This window comes from Apteryx rowi, unplaced genomic scaffold, assembly GCF_003343035.1.
Source record: "Apteryx rowi isolate R43461 unplaced genomic scaffold, aptRow1 scaffold_337, whole genome shotgun sequence".
NCBI classification, from domain to species: Eukaryota; Metazoa; Chordata; class Aves; order Apterygiformes; family Apterygidae; genus Apteryx; species Apteryx rowi.
Window position 1 is genome coordinate 892,380 of NW_020449830.1, and position 21,574 is coordinate 913,953.

Here is a 21,574-nt window from a genome sequence, read left to right on the forward strand (position 1 = left end):
TTTTTCATGAACCTAGCACCACATATTGTAACCAAGGACTATAACTGAAATACAGTGGCCAGATGTGGGATAATGGTCTATGATTATCTGTGATCCTCCCTGCCCTGGGGTAAACAGTGGATACAAAGGGTGATTTGCAGTCTGATGCCCATGCTGGTGAGGGGTGAGACAATGCCCAGGGCGAGGCGGAGGTCTCACCACTTGACATTGCTGTACCCCAAATGACACCTGGGGCGAGGCGGGAGTCTTGCAGCCTGGTGGTGTTGATAGGGGCAAAAGAAAAAAAAGGCCAGCAGCCATTGACACCCTCTGCTGAGCTCGACAAGGACCAAACATCCCACAGTGTTTGACTCAGCCCCACCTCGCCAAGAGTATAAATTCAGTGCATAAAGGATCCTCCATCTCGAGGATGAGAACACCAACCTACGGATAGGTCGACGGGTCTGGACCTCTCTCCTCCCTAAAACAGGGACGCCTTTTTGGTAAGGTTTGCGCCTCCGACAATGTCGGATGTTACCCCGGGAAAAATACCATTGGTGAAAGCGCTTTATCAGTTTGAGCTCAGAAAAAGTAGAATTTGTTGCAGTAAGTGCATTTATCACCGGCAATCCTGAACCTGTTGATCTGTCGCTTTAATAAATTGTCTATTTTGATCAACTTTGCGAACCTGACTCAGTGAAAGTCCTTTTGAGGAGGGCTCTTGCAGGCAAACATTGATTACCAAAGGGGAGGGCCTTTCTCATTTTGTTCAACTTTGTGAACCTGATCCAGTGAAAGTCCTTTTGAGGAGGGCTCTGGCAGGCCAAGTTGATTACCAAATTATTGTTCAGCTTTGTGAACCTGATCCAGTGAAAGTCCTTTTCAGGAGGGCTCTGGCAAGCAAAGTTGACTTAACTTTGTGAACCTGACTCAGTGAAAGCCCTTTTGAGGAGGGCTCTGGCAGGCAAAGTTGATTACCCCTTTCCCTCCCTTCATGTGACAGTAACACCAGACCTCTCATCAAATATCCCCCTTCTACTGTTGAGCTTTTTTTTAATATATATATAATTTTTTACACTATGAGAGGAGAGAGAGGATGGGACACTAGGGAAAATTTGGTAAAATCCTAGATAACAGATTTATAAAAATATAAAACTTTTCACAATCAGTCCAGTTTTAACAAGAATATCACAAAAGACAGACTTCAAATCTCTAAAATCAGAATTTTACCTTACAGTAGCCAAGCATTAGGGTATGTGATTAAAAGGCAGAAGATTCAAGTTCTGGTCAACATCCTAAAATAAATAAATATTCATAACAAGTGGATAAGACCTGCTTGACAGACAAGACATTCTAAGGGTCGGCTGGTCACTGAGATTCATCCCCAGCCTTTGAGTAAAATATGGTCCATCTCCCTTCCTGAGTGCGCTGAGCTAGTCATAAGAGTATCTCCCAAGACTATGATGGATTTGTTTTGTCTCACCCCGAAACAGTGCTCCTCTTTTTCATTCATGTATCTTTTACATTTATTTTTAAATAATATATTAAAAGCACTTAACTCTCTTTCTGCTGGCATATATAAGCACCCACATGCATGCATACTTTTATGACAAAAAAACAGATTAAGTGTAATTTAAAATACAAATAATCTTTGACAATAGACAAAGGATACTTAAGGATCACAGATGAAAAAATAAGAAATACAAAATACTAGAAGTAGTTTATTTCTGCTCCTCAAATAAAGGTATTTAAATAATAAGATCTTAAACCAAAACTCATGCAGATCTGAAAGGCTATGAATTCATGGCCATGTTTTCCAGAAGCACTATTTGATAAAAATGTTATATTCCTAGAATATCTCAGAATAAAGGAGGCAGAAAGCTTCCAGCAAACCTTTCACACATTCAAGAAAGACATATTGTAACATTTAAACGAGAAGGTAATTAGACTTCACGCTGTATCAAATCAAGCCAGCATTAATAACAGAAGGGTTTATTCTCAAAAGTGTGCAGTGATACCACTGCCGATAAAGCAGAAGCATGAGATCTCTGCAGTGCCTCCTCACGCATGCCAGGGGGAGGGGTGCACACCCTCCCTGCCACAGCAGGCACCTGCAAACGAGCTTCTCCCCAAGGTGCCTAGTCACAGGGCCAGCTCTGTGACAAGCTGCTTTGCATTTAGCACCCGTCAGGGTACAAACTGTCACCAGCGCTTTCTGCACAGCTTGGGAACTCCTGTGCTCCCTAGGGCGTAACACTATGGGAACCACGGACTGCAAGAGTGGCAGGGGGGAGAAGGCTGGTGCAAAGCAGGAAGAACCGGCRAGGGAAGTCTCAAGCCCCACAGAGAGGCTCAGATTTGGCTCCACTCTCGAAGAAAGCAAAATTCACCCTTCACCCTTTGGCTGACTCACCAGAAACGCATGGAAGAGGACTGGACATTAAAACTACATTTTCTTGATACAAACCCTTACAAAAGCTAAATGGGGTTATTCAACGTGAATGGAGCCAGACACAGCGAATCCTTGGTAGATTACCGATTTAAAACATTATCTCTGAGAATCACAAACAGAAAAAAATTCTGGTAACTCTTGTGAGCCTTCCCATTTACTTTCTTTCTACACGTCCAGTCATCCTCACTTTCAGACCTGCCGACAGTTTGTGTGGATCTGCTGCAGACATATATACATAAAATATATGAATCTCCAACACACTCGAGCTATCTTTTTGGGACATCATGTAGTTCTCGTGCAGCAGTACAAGTATGTGTTAGTTGTGGGGGTTTTTTTTACTCATTTTAAGGGGGAAGAATGCTAACAGTTTTCATGAACACTTATATTCTACAGCAGAATTCACGGGGAGTATTTATTTCAAAAAGGAAAACAAGTGTACTTTAATACCTTTCTACTACTACACACACCCATTAAGGACTCAACTTTGTCCTTAAATCTGCAGTGCATATTTCCAAAAGCTAGAATAAATTTTGCGTGTAACAAGATGGCAATAAACTCTTAAAGAGAGACTTTCAAATTGAATTAGCTTTTATAAATAAACCTATTTTAAAATTCCAGACTCTAATAAAATATCCTTAAGTAGCACATCCTAATTTTCTTTTTTCTTAAACTATCATTCAAAAAAAATTTAATTAGAATTTTTCACCCTCCTGCTGATATTTGTAGGGGCTTTCTATAGAAAGACCTAACAAAGTAAATTTAACTACAGGCTGTTTTGTCAAGTACACACAGAAAACAAGTTGAAAGAGCTAGTTTTGACTTTTAACTTGGTTCATTTATAATAATCTTACATGATACTAATTACTACAGTAGTGCTTATGTTTTCACACAACCTTCAGTGGACTTCTTTGCTCTCTGAACTGCTTTCCTGAAATTTCTGAACCATTTTTCATTGTGACGATGCCCAGAGAAAGGTTTTGCAAGTTCTTCTGCAATTTCACCGGGGCACCCAAAAAAAGATTTTGCAGAACGCACTGCAACGATGGCAGTAACAACACTGAAGATTTACAGCAGTAAAAGCAATAGTAGAATTTGTCTGAAATATCCTTCTCTGATATTATCATAGATGAAATGACTGAACAGGAAATAGAACTGAACTGGCTCTCATACTTGCTTCAAATTAAAGCTAAACTCTTTTTTTTTTTTTTATCCCGTGTCTTTCTCACTAGATGTTTCCTTCTCAGTATCATCGTACTTTGTAGCTACCCAGTCTACAATGCCAAAACAATGCAAAAATATCAAAACACCTGTCCTTTTACCCAGACCTGAAAATTTAAGACAGGTGAACCCCATAAAAATTTCAAATGTCTTTGGAATTTTTTGGTTTGTATTCCACATCCCTAAAAACGTGAACAGTGCTAATGCACAGAAAATTTTGTTCTTTTGCTGGTGAGAAAGAACAGTGGTACACATGAGNTTTTTTTTTTTTTTTTTTTTTGCTTTTAGATTGGTTACATTAATACATGGCTCATTAGAGGGTTTTTAAAATTTAACTTGTTAAAAATAGTTTAGCTCCTTCCTCATTTTCCATAATATCCTAGATATTATGGAATATCCATGATAACCTTCTAGAGGTTATTATCCATAATAACCTCCCAGAGCAGGCTGTAGGTTGATTGACCTTTACCACTAACCCTCCATTCCAAGTGCTCAATCCAGCATGGAGGGAGAGCACTTACTGCCCATGTTAGGCACTTGTGACATTCAGATTAGGAGATTAGACTCCCTAGAGCACAAGTAGGAACTTCAGTACTGCTTAAATCAGGGGCATAGACCCCTTGTGAAGTTAATGGAGAAGAGTGGGCATCCTCACAGAACAACTGAGAGAACATTTAGGTTGCTCAGAGTGCTTAAAATAGATGATAAATATAACTCCCTAGAGATGTCTATGGTTCATTTTTGACATCCTTTTCAGGTTTGGTCCACAAGCTAAAGATTGCAATAAGCAAAATACTCAGTCTGAGTGTACGCGATAGTAATGCTAGTGATAATATTTACCTGTGAGAGTCAGACAGACTGTTAATTGTACAGGAGAAAACAAATAAAAAAAAAATCCCTTTAACTTGTATGTTTTTCAAAAGGTCACATCAAATCACTGTTCTTGTAGTGCTCCTGGGGTGGTTTTTTTTTGGAAGGAAGGAAAAGACAATCCTTTCCAATCATATAGCAATGATGTATCTCCCTATACAAAACGGTGTAGGGGGATTAGCCTCTGCATCTCCCAGAATGCTTGCATTTGCCAATGAAATATCTGTGTTCTTTGGGTTTTTAAGGGTCAACATTTCTTTACATTCTGTTTACATTCTTTCTCTCATTAAGTCCAAATCTCTCTCATTTAAAAAAAAAAAAAAATCTGTCACTAAATATACAATTTGAGAGCTCTGATAAAAGCACCGCTTTCCTTTAAAACCTTTAATATCACACTGGCTTTGGGACTGACCCACACAAGTTACTACTTGAACTACAGCTTCCTGAGAGCTGCTAAGTGAACAGTTTCCTACAAGAAAAGTACTGGGAAGAATGAAGTACCAGCTACTATGGGCTGCTGTATACATATCCCCCTCAGCCATCAAAATATACTGCTTCAAGATAGACTAGTAGATCAGATCATGATGAGTAGTTTTACCACAGTGCAGGCTTCTGCTACTGAAAGCCCCAAATACAAAATAAACACAGACCCTGATTTGTCAACAGACACCTGTGTCCTTCTAACCTGATGTTATCCTTTCTACAATCTGTTGACTGCTACTGACCATTCACACAGTTGTTCACTACAGTTGCATTGACAGTAACCAAGGTATTTTAAAAACTCTTCCAAATTCTTCCTCAAAGTAATATAAATAGACTAGTTTCCTTCTTTCAAAGCAGTTTTCACTGAAAGGAGGAGGAGGAGAAAGAAGAGCTCCCTCACTGAAGAAAACAGTCTCAAAGCTATCTTTCCAATACAATTTCTCCTTTATTGTACCAGGTGACAAGGAGAATCTCTCTCTATTCCCAAGCAAATGATGACAGACTTGTATACAGAAAAGGTCTCCCCAACACCGACAGATGTTTCGCTATCTACACAAACACAACAGATTTGTGAAGGCAGGATCTCTGGATTTTATGAATCGTTCTTCTTTCAAACTCCCTCCTCAGCACAACCCCAGACAGTCACACTGTCAGGACTGGTGTTTGCAGCAGCCCCTTTTTTCACTGCACCAGAACCTCCCTGCATTAGCAGATATAAAACAACCCAAGACTAGTTCAGGGGCACTACATGGATCCATGCACATTTGAAGGTCATCTGTGGGGAGAGCAATGAAACAACAACTGCCAATTCCTCCTTTCCACATAGAGAGGGTCTCTCATATGTGCCTCTCAGGACTCTCTGGTATGACAGCTACCGAAAACACAGAGAGAAGCATGACTGAGACGCTCCATCAATGCGGACAGGGAGAGATTAATACCAGTAAGTTTGTATGGAAATGTAATGTAATGGAAAAACTCCGGAACGAGGGAGCCTTACCTTCCTTGTACTGTGCTCTTCTGCTCCACCCCACTGGGTAAAATGACTGTGAAGTTCACCAATCTGTTAATCATGTTCTCCTTCATGCTCACAAGGCTCTGATCAGAAATTGCAGCTATCTCTGCAGGTGGCTTTTGCTCGCTGTGAATTCTACTTGCTGCAGAAGATTGATTTGGTGGAGGAGGAGCTCGAGCTTTCATTCTTCTCCTTAAGAAACAAAGGCAAAAAGAAAATTAACAATTTTTTGTGAAAGGAAATATAAGACATTATTAAAAAAAATACATTCCCTCCAGCCATAATCTCAAATTATTTATAAAACCTCCTGTAATGCAAGTCATTTTTCTTTTTCATGCAACTTTTCAATGGAGTAGCATTTTATTTTTTATCTCTTCCTCTCTAAAAACACAATAATTTTTTAATGATGTACTCACTCCCACTGCCTGCTTTCCATGCCCCAAGGGATGAATCAGTTCCATAATTAGGATATGAAATAATCATTATTTTGCTGAATAAGAAGCATGCTCCCATGAAGAGAGACTCAGAAATACTGGGTCCAGTCCAGAYGTGACTCAAGAAAGATTTGTATTTACGTAAACACATGTTCCACACAAGTTAAACCTGCAGGAGCAGAGGTCAGTTGAGGCTTCATTCAGCTATATTTGGGTTCCACAGCACTACGTTACTTGAAATATTGTCTCTTCCTCTGCTCTGAAGTAGTAGTATTAGTTTTGGCTCATCATACTTCATAGGGAAACACCATGAAAGAGTCAAATATGAATGATACCACTTACCAAAGTACACTAAGAGAGTATAGCTCTTTGCAAGTACTCTGAAGAGAACTCATTTTCCAGGAGGAGGCTATATGCTATGAGCTACATACAGAAAAGCTGCATAAACTTGCAAACTATGTACTTTATAGAGATCAAACACCAACACAAACTCTTAAGTTTTACTCCACTGGCAAACAGCCACACAGATAAGCAATGTAGGCATGCTGTTTCATATCTGAATAGCTGGCCTCACACCAACCACATGTTTAAGAGGATTAATTTTGATGATAAATATTTCCAGTGACCTCTTCTGACTAGATTCAAGTCTAGTTTAAGTCAGATTTTAGCATAATACAGATGGGAAAAAGCAGTAAAATACTTTTTGAGAATAAATATACAGAGAAATATTATTCAGGCTTACTGCCTGAATTTTTTAATATGCCTGTTCTTAGGGTACAGAAAGAAAATAATTATGATTTTGCATATTTTTTTACACTGCAAAGAACATACAGAGGCTCAAAAACAACAATACAGAAAAATGGCACTAACTCTCCAAGAAAGGCAATGATGAATAAAACCTATGAAGTTTAGTGGTTGAGTCAAACAAGGGCAAAACTGTGCTCAGAAAAAATACATTTTAAAATTTGAACACAATCAGTACCAAAGCAGCTCTTCATCAGTTAAGACACCTGTATTCTCACCAATGAAAAGACTAAACAGTCTGAATTTTCAAAGCAAGTGGCAGACAGCAGAATGAGAACTTCACCACATAAGACAGTTTGGAAATGATCCATGTCCTCCATACTATCCAATTAGCACTTGACCAATAATTTCTGTGACATGTTTCAGCTTGTGAAAATCACTACAATGCCTTGAAATTGCACATTTCGGTGAGAGCTCATCAGGACACTGTAAGATCAGCTATAATGCAGATACTTCCATTTCTATGTACACAACAGATATGATCATCTACTAATATGCAGAGAGAACTACTGCCACACTTACTAGCATATGGCAGTTTTTATTCTACAGGAAAATTTCCCCGAATATTCACTTTTTATCCTATATATGATCAATGAGTCATGCAGTCATCAGCCACTAACTTGTAGCTCCTACTCTCCTTCCTGCAGAGGTGATGATAAAAAGTTCAAGGCTTTATTGCTTGTCAAACTGGCTTCACTTCCTATATGTCTCTGAGCAGACTAGAATTGATTTATTGTCTACAAAGTGGGGGGGGGAGGGGAAAGAAAGAAAAAAAAAAAAAATCAGGATTCATCTTTTGCTCAGATCCCTCTGTTCTGGAAGGCAAAGGTAACCTTCACCAGATACATAGCAGGCTTGGTCCTTTGGCTATCAGTAGTTTGGTCAGAGCTCTACATTGCATCAGTTTAGGCTCAATTAATGTAGAATCTGGTTCTTCGCAAGCTTATTATCTCACTAGACATTCATTTGGGCAAAGCTGGTGTTTGTTAGCAGATTGTGAGGGACATGGCAGCTTGGCATGAATCCGTATCATGCCAAAGGAGTCTCTTAAATACAAGGCAGCTCAACAATCACGCAGTGTAACCACTTAAGAATTTCAGATCAGTTTATGATTTACCTAATTCTTACCCTCTGTGACAGCAACTGCATCAATATAAGTAGCTACATAGATTCACAAACACACACAAAAAGCTTTCCTATAAGGTTGGGGAAAATCTACAATATAGTGCTATTGACAGAGTAAAGTAACCAAAGAGGGTGGGAGGAAAAGAAAGCAAGTGTCCTGAACCTTGCCAAACTAGTGTTTATTAAGATTTACTTGGAATTGTAAATTCCAGCTCTCAAAGCAAACAGAGAGAGGAAAGGCAGCAGTGGTAACAGAATAAGCATGAGACTGAAAAGCACTGAAACTGAAGAGACTCAGTATTTCAAAGGAGAAGTAAAAAACGACTGAGACTGAAGCCCATAAAGGAGCTGGAAGTGGACTGAGAGTATGCTAAACACATGCTTGTTCCTCAGCAATACTATAAAGCAGCATCTGATTTTCTAAAAGGGAAGGAACAGGCAAACAAGGTCAGACGCCTTAATGCCAATTTATAACTCTGAAAATGAGAGTGCCATTTTTATTTGGTCACTTAAAATATTCTTCCCAGCCACTTCTACGGTTAATAATCTTGTGCAAAACTGTTCAGTGGAGAGGAAAAAAAAAGGATGCGGTATACACTGACCAGTGGTGCTTATTTTACATCCATAAAATGTGTAACAGCATGTATTGCTTTTGGCATAACACAGTCACAGCCTTTTAAATACTATAAGCCTCCTTTTCTTTTGTTCAAAAAAGGAGAGTACAGGTCTGTTCCCTTCACAGAAGTTAGAGAAAGGAGAGGAGAAGACATTCCCATATAATCTCTTTAACCCAGCAACAATTCAGGTGACCTTATATGAACTTTTCCACAATAGTGACTATATATTCTCTTGAAACACTGCAATTGCTTTAAATGCCTGGTTTTCAACATTTTCCCAACTGAAAGATCTTGAAAACAATTTCAGTGGAAGCAGATCCCTTTAAAGTTCACATTTGTTAAGTGATATGTAGCATAAGTTTGCTTTTCTTAGTCAACCTTCTGAAATGTCTCAGTAGTAGAAAGTAGTTCCCAGGGGCACATGAACCACAGCCTGAAAACCACAACTCTCGCTCTGTCCTGGATCTGCAAGTACAGCTGTTTTCTGAACGTCTCCAGCAACTACAGTCAGAACACGCTGAGAAGTCTGTTAGTAATATTGTTTACAAGTCAGAAAAATATATTCAGCTTTCTCTATATTAGCTATGATTGTAAAGGACAAAACAAAAGCACTCCACAATAGAAGCTTTTGTTCCCCCACTTAAATAATACACAAAGTGTGTGATTTAAAATAGCTTTTTTTTTTTAAACACAGTTACTTTCCATGCCATAACCACAACTTAACATACTAAAAATGTTCCATGCCATCCTTTGACACAAGCTAAACTTAAACTAAATTTAGTTTAACAGCAAGATTTTTTCCACACACATCTTTCCCTGTGATCAGTATTGACATACCTGTTAATCCCCTACCTGCTATTAGTCCTCTGACAAAGTCACAAGCAAGAACACTTTGAACCTATACGATTTGATCAAGGTTACATGAGACTGCTTCAATTCCACCCTTAAAAGGAAAAAAAGTCAAAACAAGTGGTTGATTCTAATACACAGATGTAGAGTGCCTTTTACTAAAGACTGAAATACCTCATCTCATTGTAATCCAGGCTGAACAAAAATGCATATTTCCATGAGATAACCAGGCAGAATACATTGACAACAATGCTGGTAGGTTATTTATCTGAGAATCAGGCTTTTCAAAGTAGAAAAGGAAAAACAAACAAGCAAGCAAACCCAGCAACAAGACGAGGTTTTCTGTAGTACAGCAAATAGAAGAGCAGAAATGAAGAAAAGTTTCACCAGACTAAGGAACTTCACGAGAAGGTAGCACAAGCCCTTTGGACCTGAACTTTATTAATATATAACTACAATGCAATAGGATGCAACCTTGGCCTTATAATCCCATGCTGAGAAAACACGATCTGTATTTCAAGCAGAAGTGGTCCTGGGACTTCCACCCTCATGAGCAATGACATGCAGGGAGATTGGCTTTCTTCAGATAAAGTCTAAGATGCAGAAACCTGAAATGATCCTATGCATTTCTGCCATGATCAGAAAAAATTCTGTAACCCTCTCTGCCCTGTAAGACAAAGGTAAGACTTGGTCCCGTGGATATTAATAGCTTAAGAAGAGCTCCACACTGCACTGGTTTAGGCTCAATATAGAATCTGGTCCTTCCCGTGCTTATTATTGCCCTAAACATTCATTTGAAAAAAACCACACACCAGCAGAATTGGGGGCAGCATTCATTTTCAATATGGTGAACTAGTAGTACAGGACCTCCAACCCAGAAATATCAATTGCAATCTTTCCAAGGTAGAAGGTTGGAAGACCTGTAGAGGGTTTCTCAGTGACCTTCATGTGCACACCCTGTGCTAATTATGAGGAACAAACCAACATGAGAGTGCTCTGGGATGGGCACAGTACACAAATACAGCCTCTCATGTGGAAAACAGGAGACAATGAAGTAGATGTTCTTGATCTCCAGATGACTGCACTCCTACATACTTCCAAGCGGAAATACATGCACACTGCTGATTGAGAAAAGAGCAGATGAATACTTTCAAACACACAACATCTCTGGCAACTTGCATAGCAAAGCGAGAAAACCAGCCATGAAGCAGATCTTGTACTCCCAACAATCAAGGCAGACCGTATCGGAGGACCTCCAGTCTAGTAATGTCTAGAAAGCAAATCAGATACCCTTTAAAGAACATTTCTCTTTCACTCTTCATTGTTCATGATAAAGCAAAGAAAATCCAGACCACAGAATGGGGAAATAGAGGCCCTCTATAACAGAATGAACGGTGTGACTAGTTTACTCTTCCTAAATAAAATTCTTCCAACTTCTAGATACAGAAGTCCAGAAAAATTATAGTGCAACTAAAATCTAAATAGAATAAAGTTTTAGAATAAAAATAAAGCTACAGGAAGAATTTTAAAAGACATCCAGAAAATGAAATGAAACCCACAACAATGCAGAACAGAAACCAGCAAGAAGATGAGCAGATCATGAAAACATTCGTAACTGCTACACAGGCAGGAGCTCATCAAGACAGTCCTACAAAGTAGATCAGAGATCCTCTCTACTTTGCCATCTGTAATATTAAAATAGACTGATTTAATTTAGTCTTTGGTTTGCTCTTTATTTGGAGAAAAAGAACAAACAAACATTCTCAATTTATTTAGTCTAGCACAGGCAAAATACACCGCTCTATTGCAAGTATGTGCAATACAGGTAACTTTTAGCCTTTATCTGTCTTATACGTACATTTCCTATTTATAATATTACAAAAATATTACATCTGTTAAACAGCTGAAGTCTTCAGCAAAGACCAACATCTAATCATTTACTTCCATGTTGAGAGAGCTCAGTGAAGAATCAGGGTTGTCTAAGTTAGCTTATTTCCATACTTTTAAGCATTCTTTTTGTTTAAACGCTGTCTTCAGTGTGAATTCCCTGGCTATTAAGGCACATAGCTCTTTTATGCTTCTCTTATTTCAAACATTTATTTCAATTTCACACTACTTTCAAAAGATCACTCCATTCCTAAGGAAGGATCACACTGACAGGTATGATGAAAATGATTACCTTATGGGCATGATAAAGTCACCCAAAATAGACAAGAAAAAATAATTTGTTTTTGGCAAAGAAATGAAAGTTATTTAATTATATTTTTTGATCTTCTATTTGATTCTACTGATGAGAAACCCTACAGCCTTATGTATTTTGAAAACAGTTTTAATGCCAGAAGGAAAAAAAAAAATCCCAAAGTGAGTTGAGTGATTGTATTTGTAGAGAAGGAAGCAGGGATGGAAGTACATGACTGTGCTTGCCCATGGGTGAAATTGAGGAAAACAACAACAACAAAAAAAATTCCCCAAAACTGAGCTGAGATGTTGCACAGTCTACTGAAAGAATTAAAGTTCTTAACATTGTAGCTCTAATTTTAAACCTTTCACAAACTTTAGTGATGAAAGTTATTAAAAAAAAAAAAAAAAGCCGCCCCCCCACCCCGTGCTTTGGTTTTCCAGGCTCAAATGTGCATGTGAATAAACTCATTATTCTAAATTTGCTGCCAGGGACATCTCCCCAAATCTGACTGATTTCAGTGAAAGTCTGAGACACATCCTAACACAAGGTAGCAATCCAGGCCACTGCTTGTAAAATATTATACAACTGTTGAATAAGAGAAYTGGAGTCCACTTGGCTGGGACTCAGACTCCTACACTGATACTATTTAGCTGAACGAACGAGGAGGCACCATTTGACAGGAATGCCAAATGATTTGTTACTGTACAGCTGGTGTCCTCAAATATACATTTTTATGCATCACCCACACTTTTGATTAGGCATGCGTGTGTCCAGTGCACGTGTCGTCTTTCAATGAGAGCCTAATCTTCCTTTCTGTCACTGAGGAGATCCCCCAAAATTTAGTATAAAGAAGCTTACATATCAGTTTCATGAATATCTCTATTTTTTAGGGCCAGAAGAAACCATTAAATCATCAATCTGACTTCTTGTATTGCACAGGCCATGTAATTTCACCCCACTTGCACTTTACTGAGCCCTCACTTACAGTGAGAGAAAGGATGGAGCTGCACTTGAGGTGGGCTTTAACTGATCAAGGAATAACATTGCATCTTATAAACACTGTTACACCCATTAACTACAGCCATAGTAGGGAGCCCAATAGATCTACCTGTATCAGTTCCCAAAACAAAACAAAACATGTAGACAAGTCCTGAAGAATGAGTTTTAAAAAGCAGCCAAATTCCAGGATTTGGGTAGGTGCCCGCTGCAGTTAATGAAAAGACTGCCTGAATAAGCACTGCAAGGTCTGGCCTGATAGCTGTATCACAGGACTTTTGAGATACCACCCACACATTCAGTGTGTGGCACAGACCACACTATGAGCTGGGGCTGTCATGTGCAATTCCATCGGTTTTGTATTAGTACAGAGGCATGAAATGGGAAAGCAGCTGATGTTATTTAATTATTTGCCTCATCTGCCGAAATACATGTTGAAGAAAAACAAAAATCCTTGTGGTTAAAGGCAAGATAGCATAGATGAGTTACTCCATTTCGGCATGTTACATTCCTGCGTTTTAACTTGTAGCACTGTTGCATCACTGTGTCAGAGATATACCAACAGTTTTAACTCTTTAGCATGGGAGACGCAACCAAAACAAAACAAAACATCCGCTAGCCATTCATAGTGTAGGCTGGGTAACAAGCCTCACCTTCATAAAACGTTTTGCTAGAGACACAAAACAAGAAGCACACTCGGTAAGGATAGTAGAACCTTGCTCCTTTCACAGTGACATCTGCCAGAGTAGAGAAGATTTGGAGGAAAAGGAAGAAAAAAAGCTGGTAACGGCAACACATGTACAGGTTTTAGGATGCAAATGCTTAGCCACCAGCATATGAGCTAAGACTACCCACTAGTTTCACACTGACCGATCTCAAAAGATTGTCAGGCAATGGCTGTTAAAGTGACCTGCAGTGGAACCAGCAAAGAATTAGTGCAAAGCATTCAATTACCAGTCCCTCTAAACCATTCAATCCTGTTCTACACCTCACTGATATTTTGACTTTGTCACACTTACAGTTCCCCCCCCGCCCCCCTCAGGTCCCAAGCACTGAGCTATTGGTATCATTCCATTCCAAGCAAGCAAAAGAAAAAACAACAAAGCACCTTGGGAAACACCACATTGCTTTTGCTCATCTGAAATAATATCCAGTTCCTTCAGCTGTGACTAACATCAGGCTGGTTAGCATCGGTATGCTTAAATAGAAAAAAAAAGGATAACAGGTATTTTTATGTTAATGGTGCTGGTTAATGCATTAAAAAAACAAAACAAAACAAAAAACCCCCACACCACTCATGCTAACATCCCAAAAGTATGTAAGGCAACAACCAGAATAGTGCTGCTTGCACTGTTATATGCCAAGTCCAGCTGCCACTGCATTATGTTCTCTTCTCAGTGCTCTGAAATCTCCACCGAGTTAATTTAAGGGCATTCAGTTGAGCAGACAGGAGGCTACAACTATGCAGGTAGCCATGCGTAATGAGTTTGCTGCAGATGACAAATCCTGTGGCTGAACTGTGAAAATCATGGGGTTAAAATACCATTAGTTGGTGAGACAACTTGTGAGGTTTCTCTGTATTATTGATGAATTTGTAGTCAGGTTCACATTGGCTAGCTGGATTCTTACTAACCACGCTCACCTGTGGGAAAACACTGCAAAAAGGCCACAGTATTTCCAAGCGTGTTGGAAGCACCACTGGCATTGGGTCCTCTGCATGCTCTGGGAAAGAATAYATCCTTCAAATACGCTCTGCTACCTGTCAGCCACTGTTGCAAGGACATTGCAAGTCTCGCCCTGTTGTCTGTGCCTGGTGCCCCAAGTCACATGCTCAACTCGAAAGCAAAACTCCAAGTCTGGAAATGTAAGTTATTAGTACAACCAAACAACACCGACAGGTTTTATTAACACACAGTAATTACATTAGTTTGTATCATGTTTATTACTAGAAAACCAATGCAAAGCAATGAGAAGATAATTTGTTTCTAGAGGGGGGTCAAAGACTAAAGACATGCTTACGCAAGCCTGAGGCTAGCTCAAAAATATTCACACTGTACTTTATGCCCTCTAAGGTTACAGTTGCTGTGCAGATTTCAGCATGGTTGTCCTTTTTTAATCTGCTCTTATCAATAAACAATCACTTTTAATGAGGTTATTTAAATAAAAGTTTATTGCCTAGCAACATTGAATTATAAACTCTGCTGCGGTGACTAGTATTGTCAATTAAGAGACGACCTCAAGGTGCATTTGCAATTCATTGCTGATTAAGTGTATCCCGGATTGTGCTGTATCTTTGTGCCCACAGACTTTTATATCACTACCTTCTACTGAGAATCACTCTTGAGAGCCCTGAAGACTCTGTAGGTTAGGGCCCTACTGCAGTAAAGTGCTTTCTTTATTGTCTGTTTACAAGAGATACAGAAGATGGAATAGTTTTGAAAGAAACAGAGAAAAAACAACATATATAGCTAGTGAAATCCTTCTGTGATTTACCGTGCTGGCTAATTCCTAATTTTAAAATACACTTACAAGCTAGTGGGCACTTCTGGGTGGGGGGTGGGGGAAGAAATTGCTAAGATTACTGTAGAATAATGTTCCTACTGATGCTTATTTTACCTAGAAACACATTTAATGTGTCCATCTGATGTACAGATGGAGAAGAATTATGTTTAGAAAGATTAACTGCTTAAATGAGAGCATCTATAGTAAATATTAACACACATTACCACAAGCTGGCAGATCATCATGTCTCATTTGAGGAGAATGCTCTAGAAGTATACTACCACAGTTCCGTCCACCCATACGGAAACAGATCCTGCAAAAACATTCAGGCAATGGAWACCTAGGGAATTTAGCCATTTGCAGAATTAAGCCTGTGTCCGCAGTTTCACCTGTCCCTTTGGCAAGGGTTTTAATTCATCCATCTGGAAATGGTGGCAAGACCACAGCTACTTCAGAATCCCGCGTGCCCTAATGCACCAAAGAATATGGCATAGATAACTTAGAGTTAAAGGGTGCCCAGGCCAGAGTAAAAAAGTATCTCAGCTCAATTCTAGAACACCCTTTGGATACAAAAGAGCTTCCCAAAATATTAGTTATATATTTCTAGGAACTCAGTGGAAATGAAACAAATCAACAGAAGCTAGCTATGTATTTACAGGCTACAGGCCAGAAGGTATTTGTGCTTTTATTCAAACCCAGAGCTAAAATCTTTTTTAGGCTAGACGGTCCCTGACAGGAGACACGGGCAAAGCCCGGCAGGCATGCCTACTCAAGTTGTTTCTTTACCAGCACTGAGCTGCTGGTACGCTGGAGGATAAACAAGTAGACACAATTTACTTACTTCAGATTGCCTGGTCTAGAACAAAGACATGAATCTACCCACTTTTTTAAAATACCCTCACAATTACGCCATAAATCCTAACTCTGTAGAAACCTACCTGTCACAGAAGAAGCCAAAATCTGAACTCTAGGGTGAAGAAATTTTTCTTTAGAGCTAGAACAAATCTCATAAGAGATCTAACACTGTTTTGTGAGGTATGTTTTACATTCAGTTGCAGAGAAATAAAAGCAGAGATGCCAGGGCATTCTTTACCCTTTTAATCATCTTTTTAATTAGCATTCATAATTTATTCTTAATTCATACTCCAGCACACAGTAAAGAAATCACATATATCAGTATATTAAAAAATGTTAATGAAGCAAATATGCAGTGTCATAATGTGTCATATGCAGGTAAGGAAATACTAACTTCGACACAATAGTTTTGCTGTTGTCACAGCCCATAATTATGGGATGCCACAATTGCTTTTATTAGGAAATTCCACCACTTCATCTCATTTTCTATGTATTTTCCTGGTGCTGATTTGCTTTAAATAACTTCCTGACAAAAAAAAATAAAGCATATATTCTGCTTTCAGTTTTAAGATACTCTGTTCTTTCTAAATGGCACAGGAATCAAGTATTTTTTAATTATAGAACTGAAATTTGAGGAATTTTATTGAGAGCAAACCATAAACTTTATTATAAAGTAACAAATAATATTTCAGCATTGCACTGGAGTTAAAGGACCTACATTAATATACAAAAAAAGAAACTGATGAAAAAGAAAACAGAACATATGAAGTTACCACACAATATTCTCTTTCTTCACGCAGATAGATACACTTACACCACTAACCAGCTGGTAAGTAGGGCTCTGAAGTTTGATCTTCAATGATCAAGCAAGAACAGAAATGTTTTAATGATTTTTAAATGTAAGCAAAAACCATTTGTTTAGTTAGCATCCATTTAAAATTATGTTTAACATACCCTATAGGCATATGTGGTACTTAAGGGATTTTAAATCTCACAAAACAAATAGGGATGTGGTATCAACCTAAGCATTTAAAAGCCTCATGAGCAGTAAACTAAAGCACACTGTGAAGTAAATCTTGATAAATCAAAGCACAGGAATGTCAACACACTCTGAGGGTATCAAATCAAGAAGAGAGGCAGCCAAGTATCCTCCCTCCATATCACACACATTTAAATCAGGGTCTATGACTGTAAATGTTTTGCTGATCTGAGGCACTGATTCAGAAGGCAGGAGAGAGACAAGAGTCTGGACCACCATGAACTTTATAGAGTTTATATAAACTTACTTATGGAAGACCAAGATCTTATCACTCTCAGCAGCAGACTGCCAGCCACGAACTGGTGTTACATGTTATAAATGAGCGACACTACCAGGAGAGCAGAGGGATCTACCGCTTAGGAGCTTTAAACAGTATTCAAAGATGACCTAATACAAACATGCTTAAGGCTGCTCTGTAAGTGCTGATAGGTCACCACAGCAGTGACCGCAAGATAGCATGGACATATCTGAGCTAGCTTCAAACTCACCACAGCCTGCAAAGCCCATACAAGCAGGATATATTAGACCACCTTATGACATGGACTACTATAGWTGCACTAAAAATGACACAAGGCACACAATCCTCACATGCAAACACCAAAAAATAAGATAATTTGGAGCTGGTCTTTTAATCAAGAGAAAAGATTTACATCTGCTTGTCAGAAAGAAACAAATAGCAATACTAATGAAGTCTGACTTTCTTCAACTTCCTGTCTTGTTGCAATGGATTTTGATATCAAGAAAAGGTGAGAAATCTGACTAAAGCTTTTCTCCATCCTGGAGCACTTGAAGTCTGTCTTCAACTCAGTGTTTCATGCTGCAGCTATCCTCTGAGTAGGGTAGTCTCTCCTCTCTACCCGTCACCAACTTTCATGAGACCTGTAACAAGCTGTTATATTAAGCCTCTCTTTCCCTCTGTCAGTTAAACTGAAGTCAAACCCACGGGTGAAATTTGTGAAGAAAAAACAGGCAAAGAACATCATCAAATAAGCACCATCTTCTACGAAAATCATGTTAAAAACCTTCTGACACTGCATGGTTACATGTGCTGTTGGTAGACTGTGCTCAATTAAGGGTGCCTGTCCTTTCTGATAGGTGCCACCTGGGACAACCGAATGAAAACGGAAGAGGGAAGGGATTAATTACAGAGTTTCCTCCTTCTCATAACTGATAAAAACCAAAAGAGAGAAATCCTGGACTTGAAGTCGATGGGAGTTTTGCCACTGACTTTGGAGAAAGCCAAGTTTTCAGCCTGGCAGGACTTCTGTAGAGCTCAGTTTCACCTCCGTGTTGACAGCACCACTTGCTATTTCCCCCGGCTCGCACACAGCTTTCACACATGAGGACAAAGCACAACACCTGCAGCCTGGCACACAAGAGCAGCTTACGGACACTGACAGCAACTGCACAGCACAGCCCCCTTCGGGCATCCAACTTATCTGCCTTTTACATCTGCAAAGGCATATTTCTATGTCCTCACCATATTTTTTTCAAATAGCTAGAAGCATCAAATGTAACTAGCATATCTAAAGAAAAAAAAAAACACAAAAAAGAAAACTAAACCCCACACGCCAATAAGAAAAGCAAGCACAGCCTGTTCTCGTGCATTACCACCCCTGACTGTACCATTTCCGATTCTAAAATTGGACAGAGAGGTCAAGGAAATCTGAGGACTCAAGATAAGTCAGAGGTGCCACACCACAACCTCTTTGGTCACCACCTCTGATATAGGAAGGTCAGCGGCATAGTGATAATTGGTGAAATTACCAGCATACAGAGAGAGCTTTTTGGGCCAGAGCCTAACTGTTGCTCACTTGACAGATGTTGGCACCGTTCTTCCCAAAGAGAGATGAGGACACTTGACCTCTAACAGATCTCTCCTCCTCCCTGAAATTTAGCAGACTTTCCTGGCCAGGAAAATCCTGGATCCACCTTACAGAGCAAAGTTCCTCAAAAYGCTTTTCTTCTGCTGAAACTAACACAAACCGAACCTAAACAAAACCTTGGATGACTCGAGGCAGAAGAAAGAGAGTTAAATCAACCAAAAGCAAAAAGACTTGCTTTCCTACCCAAGTCAGAGGTGTTCCCCACTGAACACAGAAGCCCAGATGGTGCATAGGACATTGAAAGATTTAAAGACACTTTCCTAAAGTCAAAACTGGCCTTAGCAAATAGTAGAGCTCCAGTACTTTTGACAGATCCTGTGCAACACATGCTGCCTTTTATTTTGGAACTTAAGCAAACAATTTTCCTGACTTCCTTAAACAAAAATAATATTCTCCAACATATAATCTTGTTTATAGTGTCATTTATGAGCATCATGCTTAAAAAGGCATAGTCCTGAGCAAAGGCATGCACAAAAGCTTTTGCCCTTCTTCCATCTCATTTCATAGACAAAATGCAGCAAGTAATTACTGTTTTACATAAATTAAGCAGATTTATTTCCCACAAAATTCTACCTTCCAAAGCCTTTTGAATTCAGAAAGAACATGTCATTCACATCTGATGTTAAGCTCCTGTCAAACGGTTAGGTTAGTTAAATGTTATGTCATTAAAAGAGCTCTAGTTCAAGATCCTGGTAGCACCCAGTCTTACTCCAACACACCATATAAAATCTTACACTCAGTGGCCTAACACAGTCACATATCCCCAAACAGTGCTGCTCTGAGGCTCATGTATTAGCAGAACTAAATAAAAACACTGGTAGCATTCATTGTGCAAAGCTAGATTTTGTTCTCGGTTTCTTACCAGCACCAAAAGAGAAAACTTCCTCCTCTCCAGGCTACCCAGTTAATTCAGGTGGGCCAGTGAACATATGCCTAATTGTAGGCACACATGCCTACCATGAATCATTAACCCAGTCCTGGAGCGGGTAGATAAGGAATAACCAGCCTTAGCTCCACTGACCACTCATTGACCTGAGCTGCTGAATCAGTGCTGGGCTGGGAAAGTAGGGATTAATCACAGCCAGCCTACGATGAAGGAGTAAGGCAGGGATTTGGATGGATACAGGCACTGGGATCACAAGGCTTCCTTCCACATGGCACCACCCACTGCTCAGCGCTGAGTCCTAGATCTATTTCTAGTCCCAAGGAAATGACAGTGATCCCATTTGTGTTATGACTGTGAGCTAATCCCACCCCCACCCCTCCGGAGGAACACAGCTGAATCTGCACCGAGTCGGGCAGGCTGCGACGTTTTGTGGCATTGCCTTTCCAGGGAAGGGAAAGCCTCCCACAGCTGGAGGCCTTGGCTGTGCATGTCGTAACTAGGAAGAGACCAGGCACCCTTCTCACCTTCTCTGGAGCACACAAAGGCTGCTTCCCCCTTATCCAAGTTATACTACACATATGTATTTACTGCAATATGAACCCTACCAGGCTACATGTCATCATTCTGCTTATGAATCAGCAGTAATATATGAGGAGCAATATTAAATATTATATATATTTCTTAGACTAAGCTATTTCTGAGCAGCATTGCTTTATTTTCTATGTAACTCCTGATACAATACTCAATTATACTTTGAAAAAAGAAATGATTAGAGACATCTGCTGATAAAGGCATGAGCAAAACGGGCTGACCACTCCCTGTGGCGATACAGAAGGGCGACACAGATTTATTAGCAAAGAAAGGCTGCTTCCAACCCAGAATACAGCCACCTCTGTCATTTTAGCAGAAGTCCACATTCACAAAATCAGGGAGTGCGATCAACCAGCAAAGGGCTGTGTTCGGTAAACTGCTAGGCCAAGTTTTTTTTCTCCTGCATTGACCTAGGAAATTATTACATGCCAAAAATATTACCATGCAATAACAGAAGACATAAGAGATCTGCAACCATCTGTGTGTCATCACTGCCCACATTCAAAACTAGGGAAAGAGATACTGGAGGCATTAATGAACTATTGAGTCATTTGTTGACAGTACTACCAATATCAAATCCTCATGAGAGGATTTGCTGTTTTTGACACAGCAGTTGGCCCACAGGCAGGGCAACCAGAGTGGATAGAAACTTTTGGCAAGCCTGTGTCTGAAAAACTGTTTCCTGCTGTCAAACATTACATATTTTGGGCATTTTATATGAGGCAGCAGAAGAATATCTGGAAGCAGATGCCTCCTAATGCATACTGACAGAGGCATGAGCTTCACATGCACAG

General features: G+C 39.5%; 1 protein-coding gene across 1 annotated transcript in view; it reads right to left on the minus strand.

Moving 5' to 3' along the window:
• Positions 1 to 21,574, minus strand: part of COBL (cordon-bleu WH2 repeat protein) — a 160,640-nt gene that overhangs the window by 109,523 nt on the left and 29,543 nt on the right. The window contains exon 2 of the mRNA XM_026072101.1: positions 6,000 to 6,206. Coding sequence (XP_025927886.1) covers positions 6,000 to 6,199 — 200 coding nt within the window. The 5' untranslated portion in view covers positions 6,200 to 6,206. The remainder of the gene's footprint in view (positions 1 to 5,999; positions 6,207 to 21,574) is intronic.